Here is a 12,552-nt window from a genome sequence, read left to right as displayed (position 1 = left end):
TTTGAGCTGGTAGCAGTAGCAGGCTGTTACCCTCCAGCCACCGGAGGGAAGAAAGTCACATGCTTTGTAAGTATGTTGCAGCTTGTCAGGAATTTATGCTAACTCTCAGTCTAAATGTTCTGTTCCTCCACTGTCTCCTGATACCTGCCTAAGTGGTTCCCTGTCCACACTTCAGACCCCTCCTGCATTGTGCGTGTTGAGCGGAACAGGGAGGGACACATTCAGAGTTGGTGTCTCTGTCTGTCCCATTGCAGATGGCGGCTAATGACAGCTTCAGTCTGGCGTATCTGGGCAACCCCCAGCCCGGGGACCTGATCGAGATTTTCCGGCCGGCTTATCAGCACTGGGCTCTGTATCTGGGGGATGGGTACATCATCAATGTGGCGCCTGTCGGTAAGAGCTGCCCCATGTTGATTCATTGGGGGGAGGAGCCGTTCCCGGCCAGCCAGAGCGGCTGTGCGCATGCAGGGTGAATGCCGCGGCTCTCGGATAAAAGGGGCAGAGGGTGCGCGCTCTGGCAGTCCTGGCCTGGTCTGTCCCTCGGAAAGGGCTGTGAGTTGGGAATAGCGGGTGGCTTTGGGAGTCTTGTACAGGACTGTGATACAGATGGGACTGGGGGCAGGAAGTGGGGCTCAGTGGTCAGTGTAACGGATGTTCCTAGTTCTGGTACTGGCCGCTGGGTGACCTCAGGCACGTCACTTAACGTCACCTCTTTAAAACCGTAACGCTTCCTGGGGCGTGGGGACTCCGGTGACATTCACAATGGGGCCCTGAGATGCTGGGTGAATGGCTGTGCCCCAGGCTGTGAACGGGGTGTAGCTGCTCAGTTACCTGGGTCAGTGGGGTCTGGACGGTGGGAGTGGCCGTCCTGGGACTCACTGCCCTACAGGCGCTGTCCCATGGTGGGGGTAGAGCAGAGCTGCCCTGCGGGAGGCGCTGTGCCTCAGCATGCTCTCAGCAGCCGGGGCATGGCCGGGCTCCCAGTCCCCCTTGAGAGGGTCTCTCCAGAGCCGCTGGCTGGTGCCAAGGGACCACGTGTCCAGGGCTTAATTTGTAATGCAAGAGGTACCGGGGCTCAAGCCATTTTTTTATTCAGAACTAAGGGCTGCGAGTCTTTCACGGAGGTCACAGATTCTGGGACTGTCTGGAACCTCTGTGATTTCTGCAGCAGCCGGTGTGGCGGCCCCGGGGCCAGCTGCACCTCCCGATGCTTGGGCGGCCACAGGCAGCTGGTCCCGGACACTGCTCTGGAGCAGTGGAGGAGCCCCGGACCACTCCCCGGGCAGCAGCGGTAGGGCCCTGCGTCACCCCCCACCCCCAAGCAGGGTCGGATTAACCCATAGGCTAATAAGGCTGTAGCCTTAGGCCCTCTATTTTTAGGCCCTACTGTAGCCCTCCTTTCCATATTGAAGTAACATCTAGTAGCGGGGCCCTCAGATATTTTTTGTCTCTTTAGATATTGCTTTGTACAAATGAATTCATCCAGATTGTGAATTCAATGGATGGTGGTTGTGATTTTGTCTTTGTGGGCTAAGGAAGTGTTTGTGGGCCCAAGCCAGACTGAACTTTGTACACAGTAGGCCTACACTGGCCAACAGAAACCATGCGGAGGAAAGGAGGACGGCAGAAATGGAAGGAGGCCGAAGAAAGACGGCAGAGACAAGACGCAGTGCTGGAAGGAACTCCTTCTCTCCTAATGTTTTTTCCTCCTACTAAGTCTGGTGGCGGGGAAGTCCAGGCGAATACCAGCCCAAGTGAACCTGCCAGGCCTGCCCCTGATGAAAAGGAGCAGCTTGACTTCTGTGACTTCTCTGGCTGAAGTCTTATCCCCGCCCCCCCCCCCCCCGAAGACTTTCCTAGTGATCGTAATACAAACACATCCTTCTCCAGCGATCCAGGCAAGTGGGACACCACTTCTCAAGAGCTCATGGCACACTGGACTGAGACGGGCCCACAGAAATGCCACATTCTAGCTGCTGACTTTTCATTGACAACGCGAGACTACACCAATCAGAATCATTATCTGACCAAACCAATGTTTGACTATGGGAAGCCTAACAAACAGACTGGCAAGCGAGAATGGCTCATCTATTTGCCTTCTCAGAAGAAAGTGAAGTGTTTTTATTGCCACCTGTTTTCTGATACCAAAAAGTGAGGAACGTTCTGCGAAGGCTTCAGGGATTGGAAGAACACTGCATACGTTACCAGTCATGCAATGAGTGAGCAGCATACATTGTCCGTTAGCAGCTACCATACCCCAAAGAAAGTTAGTGGCAGAATTGATACCCAAATGGAAAACCAGTTTTTGGAAGAACATTCTCAGACACGTAGTTGAAACCATAGTTTTTCTTGCTGAACATGGTCTGCCATTCCGAGGCTCAGATGAGACTGTTGGATCGAAACACAATGGCAATTACCTTGTGTTCTAGAGCTAATCCCTAAGTTCCACCCTTTCTTAGCTCAGCACATCAATGAACATGCAGATTGTGGAAAAGGCCGTACATCATATCTATCAAAGGCTATTTGTGATTAATTCATTGCACTGCTGGGAAAGACGACGCTCTCAGCCATTGTAGATGAGATCAAAGTTTGGTGGGGGGGAGGGATAGCTCAGGGGTTTGAGCATTGGCCTGCTAAACCCGGGGTTGTGAGTTCAGTCCTTGAGGGGGCCATTTAGGGATCTGGGGCAAAAATTGGGGATTGGTCCTGCTTGGGGTCGCTCTCAATTTCACCCTGGACCTGAGAGACCTTCATAGAATCATAGAATAGAATCATTGAATATCAGGATTGGAAGGGACCTCAGGAGGTCATCTAGTCCAACCCCCTGCTCAAAGCAGGACCTAATGCCCAACTAAATCATCTGACTTCTGACAGGGAAGCAAAGAAATCTGTGGGCGACATGAATTCTGCACATGTGCAGGGGGTTGGACTAGATGACCTCCGAGGTCCCTTCCAACCCTGATATTCTATGATTCTGTGTGGGATTTTTTTTTCAATGTCCATCGACATATGACAGGTTTGAGCCCTTTGTGGAGTCACCGGATGTGCTGGGATGCCACTGAGTCAGCTTCTTCTGCCGGCCTGGGTCCCCTTTACCTGGCCTTGCTGGGCTCGGCTCACAGGCCTCTTCCTGCCAAGCACACAGGCAGGGCCACACCCAGCTGCACAGAGAGACAGGGATCCGCTCTGGAATGATTCAGCCTTAGGGGCTTGCCCCAACACTCTGGTGCACACTTCCTTTAAGGGGTACAAACCCAAAGGTTTTATGAAATTCACCCCCTCCCTCAATGTGGAGGGAGATACACACAACTTCTTTCCCCCCCAGTTAGAAATTACATAAACGGGGTTATATTAATAAAACAAAACAAATTTTATTAACTGCAAAAGGTGAATTTTAAGTGAATATAAGAGATGACAGACAGAACAAAGCAGATTACTGATCAAATAAAGCAAAATATGCAAGCCAAGCTCAATATACTTAAGAAACAGGTTACAAAATGTACATTCTCACCCTAAATGTTATTTTAGGCAGGTTGCAAAGTTTCTGTGGTTCAGAGTTCCAGTTATATTCTTTTTCAGACTGGACCCTATCTCAGTCTGGACTCTCCCGTGCCTTCCCTTCAGGCGGCTTTTGCAGTCTTTCTTCTTGGGCAGACAGGCCATGGAGAGGAGGAGTCCTGTTTGCCTTCCTCCCCACCCTTAAATTGGATTTACATAAGGCGGAAATACTTTGTTTCCCAAACTTGACTCCCCTTCCCTTCCAGTGGGAAGTTACAAGAAGTCCCAGGTAATGTTTTAGTATCAGGTGACAAGACCACCTGACCCTGTAGTATCGCAGTGTCCATGAGTCAATGGCAGTATGCAGCGTTCACAGGAAGGCCAAGCTTTTCACAGCCCATTGTCCTTGCTGATGGGTCATCACCCTGTCTGGCTTTTCTACTGTTGTACCGGAGGTGTTAGCAGTGGGCGTCACCCAAAGTAGCATAGTTGAAATACAGATGCGTAGTCAATATTCCTAACTTCAGATATAGAAATGATACAGGCATACAAATTGGATAATCTCATTCAGTAAATTATAAACTTTCCAATGATCTTACAAGACCCATCTTGCATAAAGTACATCTCAGTTATGTCATATTCATATCATAAGCATATTTTCATAAAGAATATGGAGTGAAACATCACATGACTCAACAGATGGATGTGTCTCGTGTATCAGCTGACTGTCCTCTTGCATTATGTGCTACCTAGTGGAGCAGCTGAGCATTTCGAGACCTTCATAAACATCATCAGCCACACAGGGGAGAAACTTGCCTCATACCTATTCGATTTCCTCACCGAAAATGGGATTGACATCAGCCTTTGTCGTGACCAAAGCAATGACAATACAAGCAGTATGAGTGGCAAATATTCAGGGAGGCAGGCAAAGCTAAAAGGGCGCAATGCTTTGGTTGGTTACATGCCAGGTGCTGCCCACTCGCTCACCCTTGCTGGCCAGTCTGCCATGGATTGTTGTATTGAAGCAGTTTCGTTTTTTGGATTTGTCCAAGAATTTTACAGTTTTTTCTCTGCATCAACCAGTCATTGGACGATTCTTAGCGATTCGCTACCAAAGGGATGCCCAGTGCCGAAATCATTCTCAGGGACATGGTGGAATGCCAGCACTGAAGCTGAGCCTGCAGCTGTTCTGGGATACCCCAACATCCTTGAAGCACTAAAGAGCATCAGGGATGATGAATCTCAAAAATCAGCAACAAGAAAAGATGCGAAGATCCTGAGTGATGCAATGCACACTTTGGAAACTGTTATTTTGTGTGAGGTCTGGAATGATACACTTCAGCCATTCAGCAGGTGCAGTCTAAGCTTGCAAAGTGCTCGGATTGACCTTTCCATTGCTGTAAATCTAATGAGGAGTCTTGGAACTGTTCTTCAACAATTGCGGGATAGTTTTGATGAGTATGAAATTCAGGGGGCTGCAAGGACTGGTAATCATGAGTATAAGTCAGCCAAATGCCGGAAAAGACAGAAGACATGTGACAATGTAACTGCCCACTCATTCAGTGACAAGGAGGCCTCCAGAGTTAATACCTTCATCACAATCATCAACAAACTGAAGAGTTCATTAGAATATTGGACCGAGGCTTATGAAAATATTGACAAAACCTTTAGTGTACGGACACATTTTTCGCCTAACATTTCAAGTTCTGAAGTCAGTGAAGGTATCAAACGTCTGTGTCAGAAGTTCCCAGACAATGTCCCAGTAGATTTTACTAAAGAGTTTCTCCAGTTTGTTGAATTCACATCACATCACTCTCAGAGAGAGAGAGAAAAGATGACGAAAGCAAATCTATTTGGATGTACCGAGTTATCACTGAGCCCAATGTGATTGAATGGTTCCCGAATGTTGAAACTGCCTTACGGCTGTATTTGTCACTAATGATCACTAGCTGTAGTGGAGATTGTTCCATCTCTTCTCACAAGGGTCAGAAATGTCCTCGATCCACCATGACTCGAGAGCTCTCAGTGTTTTGTCCCTCTTGAGCACTGAGAATGAAATCGTCAGGTCTTTGGATTATGATGACATCATTCGTGACTTTGCCACAGCTAAAGCTAGGGGGAAAAATTGTTTGTTTGAAGAATTGAGTGTAGTGAGAGTAGAATAAACTTGTTAATTTGTCGTAAATAAATAGTATGTAAATATGTACGTAGATAAATGTTTGATGACTTCATACTTGTTTTTGCAATACGTAATTCATACTTAGGCCCTTCCCTCCCATTAGCTGTAGACCCCTCATAACCCTAGTCTGGCCCTGCCCCGGAGCAGCAGCAATGGGGCCTGGGGCAGCCCCCCGACCCGTGCTGCTCCCCCACCCCCCAGAGCACCTAGGATTTAGTCAGGGTTGTTTATAATACAAGTCGTGGACAGGTCATGGGCTGTGAATTTTTGTTTATTGCTCGTGACCCGTCCATGACTTCTACTAAAAATACCTGTGACTAAATCATAGCCTTATCCATAACTGATGTGGTAAGCCCGGAGGTGCCAGGGCTCTGAACTGCCAGGCCCAGAGGTGCCGGGGCACAAATCAAGCCCTGCCTGTGTCCCTTTCTCTGGGTGGCTCATGCAGTCCTTGTGCTCAGGTGAGAGGAAGACTAGGACTGCCCTCCACAGTGCATGAGGGTCGAGAGGAGGATGGCCCCTTCTCCCACCCCTTCCCCCTAGGGGCAGCCCCTTTCTGTCATTATCGTTCGACTCGGAGAAGGACTGACTACCAGTTGGTCGCGAGGGGCCAGATTCTGGTCTCATTTCCCCCCGCCCCGCAAGGCAGCCACCCCAGGGCAGGCTCTGGGTTCCCCCCCTTGGCCCCAGGGGAAGTACCCCTGAGTGAGCCGAGCATGGCCAGCGGGGCGGCTGGTGCTGTGGCTGTCCTGCACTCCTGCCAGCTGGCTCAGCCTTGTCTCTGCCTTTCCCAGAGGAAGGGGCCGCGTCGTCGCTGGTGAGTGCCAAGTCTGTGTTCAGTAGGAAGGCCCTGGTGAAGATGCAGCTCCTGAAGGACGTGGTGGGGAGCGACACGTACAGAATCAACAACAAGTACGACGACGCCTACACCCCGCTGCCCGTGGAGGAGATCATCCGGCGCTCGGAGTTCCTCATCGGCCAGGAGGTGTCCTACGACCTCCTCGGCAACAACTGCGAGCACTTTGTGACGCTGCTGCGCTATGGGGAGGGGGTCTCCGAGCAGGTAGGGGTGCCGTGGGCATGCAGCTGCGTTAAGTATGGGGCAGACAGGCTGCTGTCTCCTGCACGGGGCGCGCTACTCCCCTCTCCTCCCGGGTGTCCCGCAGGATCTGCACCATGTCCACACGGCACCAGCTTGACCAGCCCTGCAGCAAGCTCTGTGCAAAGAGGCCATCACCTAGGGCTTTTCTTGCTCAGTTTGCAGCAAGGTCCTCCCTCCGAGGGGAAGGGCTGGTGGGTGGGACGCAGTGCATGCTGCAAACTCAGAGCTGCTGAGCCTTGCCTGGCTTGGCCGGCTGCTCTGCCTTGATTGCAGGACTTGCCCAGCCGCACAGCTTGCTAAGGAGTCCCACTTCCTCTGGCTGAACCCCCCCTGTTTGCAGCGAGTGAGGCTCCTCTCTGTTCAAAGCTGCATTATCCCAGGGGTAGCAGCTGCTCTCCAGCTGTGATCCCAGCATGCCCTTGTCCAGCAGCATGCCCTTGTCCATCCACCTTGTCCAGGGGGCTGCGGGGGTGGCTTCCACAAGTTCCCAAAGCAAGGGGGGACGTTTTCTCAGTGTGGAGCTCACGCAGAATTTGGTCCTTTCTCCCTGATGCAGAGAAACCCGCGTGGACTTGGGTGAGTTTTGTTAACTGCAGGTTTTGTCAAGAACAAACCTGGTATATGGAAGTCCCAGCAATTTAAACCTGTTGTGGTGAATTCTGGGTGTGTTTTGTTGGGGGAGATTTAAACCCCGTGGCCTCTACTGGCTTTGCATTGGGGACGCTGCTATCGTGCTGTGCAGAGAAACCCCTGCACACTCAACTGAAAATGTGCTTCTTAAACCCGTCCTGCCTCTGGCCACAAGGGCGAGCGATATGCCGCCTGACCACGACCCCCACTGACTTCAGTGGGCTTTGGATCAGGCCCAGGACGAGAAGCTGAGGACCAGATTCTGATAACCAGGAAGTCAATGGAATTCACTCCAGATTCACAGTGGCATAACTGAGAGCAGCGTTTGACCCCATGTACTGTCTGTGGACTGAGTGCAGAGCAGACATTGCTTTGCTCAAAGGTGAGTGACCTCCTGACATGAGTCCTGGGCCTGATTCTGATCTCACGCTTGCATAAATCAGTAGTTACTTGGAAGTCCCTGAATTCCACAGGCAGGAAGCCAGTGTACTGTGAGATCAGCATTCGGCTGGCTCTGCTCTGTCTCGTGCATGCGTCTCTTGTATCCACTGTGTTCATCACGAGAGATGGTTCAAGTGTGAAAAACCCAACGTTCGTGATGTCGTCAGGCAGTTTTGTGTTTCCTTTGCAGGCTAACAGAGCAATCAGTGCCATTGGGTTTGTAACAGCTGCTGCGGGTGCCGTCTCATTGTTGGGCTTTTTCCAGAACAAATCCAGGGAGCGGCATTATTAACCACATACCATGGTAAACTGACAGCATGTGATGGTTGGATTCCAGATTGGAATGGAACCAGCTCAGTCCACGGATAAAGCTACAATAGACACTCGTTGCCAAGGACGTCACTGTTGCCAAGGTCACTAGCTGTACTTTTTGTCATAGCAACTTGTATTCAATTGCAGATGATGATTTTCTTGCTAGCCTCAGTTGACTCCCTGGCAAATTCATCCTCATTGGTGCTGTTTTGCTGGTGACTGGGCCCGTGAGCCAACAAAAGAGCTTTATACACAATTGCTGCTGACAGTGTTTTTATAGACTTGACTTGCTGGGTTTTTTCAGTGAATAATTTATATTTTTTTTACCTGTTTGGAGAAATGTTTTTATGTGTTTTTAAAAAGAATATTAATGAAACTTACAAATATTCTGAGGGGCCTTTTCCCCATCCCACGACCGGTGGGTTTTACAAGTGGAAAATCTCAACTGCTTAGATTGGTGGTGTGTGCTGTGTGGTGTGGCATTGTGCACCAGGGCGTATGCTGCACTTGCGATGCTGGAACCCACAGCTGCTCTCCAGGCCACAGGAGATGGGATGCAGGAGCAGGTCCCTTCTCTTGAAGAGGGAGAGAAGGGTCCCTTTTTATTTTTAAATGAGTGTTTTGTCTTGGATGAGATGCTCTTTTGCTTTAAGAAACAGACCTGTTTCCCACCTGTGAAATGATTCCTGCGTGCTGTTCCTCTGGACCGGTCTAGCTCACTCTCAGACCACCAAGTGGGGGCAGAACCAAGAACGCGACCGCAGCATTTTCTGGCTACTCTGCGCTCCTGCCCAGCCCCCACTATTTTTCTAGACTGCCCGTGCTCAGACGGGCTGCTATAGCAGGTACCTGCTAGCATTGAACCCTACCTCTCTGGGTTCCTTAGTGACCCCTGGGGCTTGGACCTGCCGTGAGCCACGATGGGGAAAATAACTCTAAATCCTGCAAAACCAGTGCTTGGTCTGGAGCTGTTCACCCCCCAGAGCCTCAGCCAGAAACTGAGCTTGAGCCCATGTTTAAATTCAGTTCTTGGGCGTTTCCTTCTGCTGGTTGGAGGGTAGATACAGCATTCCTGAAGTGGTGTGGGGAATGTGCCAAAGAAAGCAAGTTGCGTGTATTGCAGATTCTGTTAGCATCGGTTCACCTTCCAGTCCCATGTGGGTGACACCTGGATTTTTTGTAATGACTCTGGTTTTGTGCTTGAGTGATTTAGCAGCGTTCTCACTGGCTAGCAGCTGGTGTAACTGGCCCATTGGTTTGGAACTGTTCTTTGAAGCCTGAAAACAAGATACTAACTCCAATGCTGGCTGTCACGCTGTGCCACTCCATGGACTGCAGTCGTGCGCAGGCCAACCCCAGGTCCGGCTCAGGGTACTTACTGCAGAGTTGTCTGCTGTTGAACACGTCCCTACGTGAATCAGAGCTTTTTTATTGACGCTTGTTTCCGTGTCTGGGGGACTGAGTCTGACGTCTGGGTGTATATTGTAGTGCACTATTGTCTAGTGTTTCCCTTTCTTCTTAAACTAAACTGGATATTAAATACAGCAAAAAACAAACAAACACCTACTTCCTATTATAATAAATCTGAAAATAAATCTGAGCGTGTGTTGTGTAGCCAAGGGCCATTTCTCGGCAGATGTTATTGGACGGGTAAACACTTTCCGAGTAAAGGAGCTGCATTTAACCAAGGTCTGTAGGCCCTCAGCCTCTCATGCATGGATGATGTCTGAGCCCTGAACTGCACTGTTCAACTTTCACCCTCAGCAAGGTGGGTGTGAAAACAAAGAGGACCAGACTTTGCACTAATTCCCCTCATTTAATCCCTTGAACTCAGTGGAGAGACATGATTGTTACATGAGGGCTGAATTTGGTGCAGTATGTATACATGGTTCAGCCATATGAGTCTGAGCCAGGGAAAATCAGACTCTGGGCAGCGAAGTAACAGGTGTTTTCTCTCTGGTTCTGCCTGCAAATTCCCATTACAATGGATAGGTTTTTGCGGTTAGATTGAGAGATGACTAAAACTTGATCTTCCCTAGCCAGGCCTAAGCCTTATAAATCAAATTTACCCCACTCCACACTGAAGTCACTGGGGTTGCACTGTTGAAAAGTTGTGAGGGATGTGAATGGAGAATGTGTCTCGTTCTCTTTAGTATAAATATAACTGTGCGTGACTATGCCCACCCCCAGCCCAGCCCCTAGAGGAAAATTTTCAGTGTGTTAGGCCTTCATCCGCTGCATTACAGTAGGCTACTCCTCATTGGTCCCATTTCTGCAGCCAGTACCTGTGCAAGAACTGGAGGATGCAGCTCTGGATGGGGATGATGTGGGGGTCTGGGTGGGGATAACATCAGGCTTTGTGGGGATTACGTACGTCACCTGTCGCATCTTTAGCTCCTTCAGGTAGGGAAGAAATTTTCTCTCTGAACAACACATCTTTGCCATTTGGTCTTTAGGTTTCCATATTGGGCTGGATTTTGCAAATTTACATACACGTCTTTCCCCATGCCCAGAAAAGTCACGCAGTCCCAATACACCACCCAAATTCATGAAGTGCTATGCAGGGATCAAAGAAACATGACCCCCAAACCTGCAGCTTGAAATTCTCCCAAAGAACTTCAAAAGCAAAACCCCAGGAAAAATCAACTCTATTTTTTTTGTAATTGTAGTTTGGCAGCTTACACAAGAGTCTTAGTAGAGTACATTGACTAGCCTGGCAGCAACAGCGGAGAATCAGATGCTCATTGTTTTACAGGGAGTTTGCAAAACTCTAATCTTCTTCAGCATATTTGTAATTGGACAGAAAAAGTGCTCAAACAGTCAATAAAGCTTCATAGAAAATGGTAATTTGCCATAAAATAATTCCTGTCAAGGGTACAGCTGTAAGAGACACTGCCTGCATCTCTCCAATGACTTTGGGTTCGTGTGTTTACACAAACCCCCCTGAAACTTTTACCAATGAAACTGAAAATATTCTAGGTTCAATATAAACGAGGAAAAGTTGTCATCTTTGGCTTCTAGTTCTCTTTGTCATGTTCATAGATTGGGTTGATGTAGACTTCATTCTTGCTGTTTTCTGCAAAGTCTTTTCTCTTCAAAGGAGGCCACTTTGGATCCTTCTCCAGCTTCCTCTGCCACTTCCGATACTGGCTGTGAGACCGGAATCGAAAGCATTTCTTAATCAGCAGCCAGAGATGTCTGTTTTGCAGGACGACATCCTGTGAAGTGAAATAGAGCTGCTAATACTGGCTCCCCTTAAAGCTCTGAAGTGAGTGGAGGAAGCCTACACCTGCCATTCCCCTACTACTAAAGCAGCGTGGGTAAAATTCTGCCCTCACACACAGGAATATTGCCTAGCCAGGGCCTGATCCCACACTCATGTTCACCCCAAACTCTTCCAGGCTTCCAGATAGGTTCAGTCTCATGCTTCCAAAGGGAATACAAGTGAGAAGGAGCAGTGTAGTCCGCACACCAAGGTGTGCAGAAATGGGGTTTGGTTTATTTATCAGGTTACTTGCATTAGACGTGTTTAGGGTACGTAGTTTTAAAGGAAGATAATGTTGCAGCTGAAAGGGAAAGAAGAATCATAGAAAATGTTGGGCTGGAAGGGACCTCAAGAGGTCATCGAGCCCAGCCCCCTGCACTGTGGCAGGACCAAGTAAACCTGGACCATCCCTGACAGGGGTTTGTCCAGCCAGTTCTTAAGCACCTCCCATGACGGGGATTCCACAACCTCCCTCAGAAGCCTGTCCCAGAGCTGAACTCCCCTGAGAGTTAGAAAGAGTTTCATAATACTTAACTTAAATCTCCCTGGCTGCAGACTAAGCTGTTACTGCTTGTCCTGCCTTCAGTGGACATGGAGAGCGATTGATCACCATTCTCTTTAGAACAGACCTTCGCATATTTGAAGACTGTCAGCAGGTCCCCCTCTCAGGGTGTTTTTCTCAGGAACAAACATGCCCGGTTTCTTGAACTTGTCCTCAGAGGCCATGTTTTCTAAACCTTTTATCATTTTGTTGCTGTGAGGCAAACCCGCAGCCAGACCGGGGCTGCTCACTTAGCTAGAATGACTCATCTAGCTCATTCAAGGAGCCGGGAGCACAGGTGTGTACCTGGTGCAGTTCACCCTGCTATCCAACACCTGACACTTCTGCGGCAAGAGGGAGACCCTGGCGCATATCTACCTCGAGTGTGCCAAGTTGCAGCCCCTTTTCCAGCTCCTCCAGAATCTCCTCCTCAGGTTCTGGCGGCACTTCTGAAACCCCATCTATGGCCCCACGAAGTCACGAGACCTCCTCATCAACCTTCTCTTGCTGCTGGTCAAGGCAGCTGTCCCCCATACCAGGAGGAGAAGTTGGACAGGGAGGTGTTCTGTGACTGTGGGGCCTAT

The 12,552-nt window shown here is 49.4% G+C and overlaps 2 protein-coding genes across 2 annotated transcripts in view; one reads left to right on the top strand and one right to left on the bottom strand.

The window, feature by feature from the left end:
• The first annotated feature begins 254 nt into the window (after positions 1 to 254).
• PLAAT1 (phospholipase A and acyltransferase 1) lies at positions 255 to 8,142 on the top strand. Its single transcript, XM_077827046.1, has 3 exons — positions 255 to 393; positions 6,472 to 6,740; positions 8,041 to 8,142. The coding sequence occupies exons 1-3, from the start codon at positions 255 to 257 to the stop codon at positions 8,140 to 8,142; spliced, it is 510 nt and encodes a 169-aa protein (XP_077683172.1).
• A 3,037-nt stretch (positions 8,143 to 11,179) lies between these two features.
• The window catches only part of ATP13A5 (ATPase 13A5), a 56,031-nt gene continuing 54,658 nt past the window's right edge, over positions 11,180 to 12,552 (bottom strand). Inside the window, exon 30 of the mRNA XM_077826167.1 lies at positions 11,180 to 11,380. Coding sequence (XP_077682293.1) covers positions 11,180 to 11,380 — 201 coding nt within the window. The remainder of the gene's footprint in view (positions 11,381 to 12,552) is intronic.

This window comes from Eretmochelys imbricata, chromosome 9, assembly GCF_965152235.1.
Source record: "Eretmochelys imbricata isolate rEreImb1 chromosome 9, rEreImb1.hap1, whole genome shotgun sequence".
Lineage (NCBI taxonomy): Eukaryota > Metazoa > Chordata > Testudines > Cheloniidae > Eretmochelys > Eretmochelys imbricata.
The sequence above is the reverse complement of the archived record's forward strand: the minus strand, read 5'-3'. Positions and strand labels throughout refer to the sequence as shown.

Coding starts and splice junctions, on each gene's coding strand:
- PLAAT1 (XM_077827046.1), top strand. CDS start 255: ATGGCGGCTAATGACAGCTTCAGTCTGGCGTATCTGGGCAACCCCCAG. Junction 394..6,471: donor CATCAATGTGGCGCCTGTCG/GTAAGAGCTGCC, acceptor TGCCTTTCCCAG/AGGAAGGGGCCGCGTCGTCG. Junction 6,741..8,040: donor GGGAGGGGGTCTCCGAGCAG/GTAGGGGTGCCG, acceptor TTTCCTTTGCAG/GCTAACAGAGCAATCAGTGC.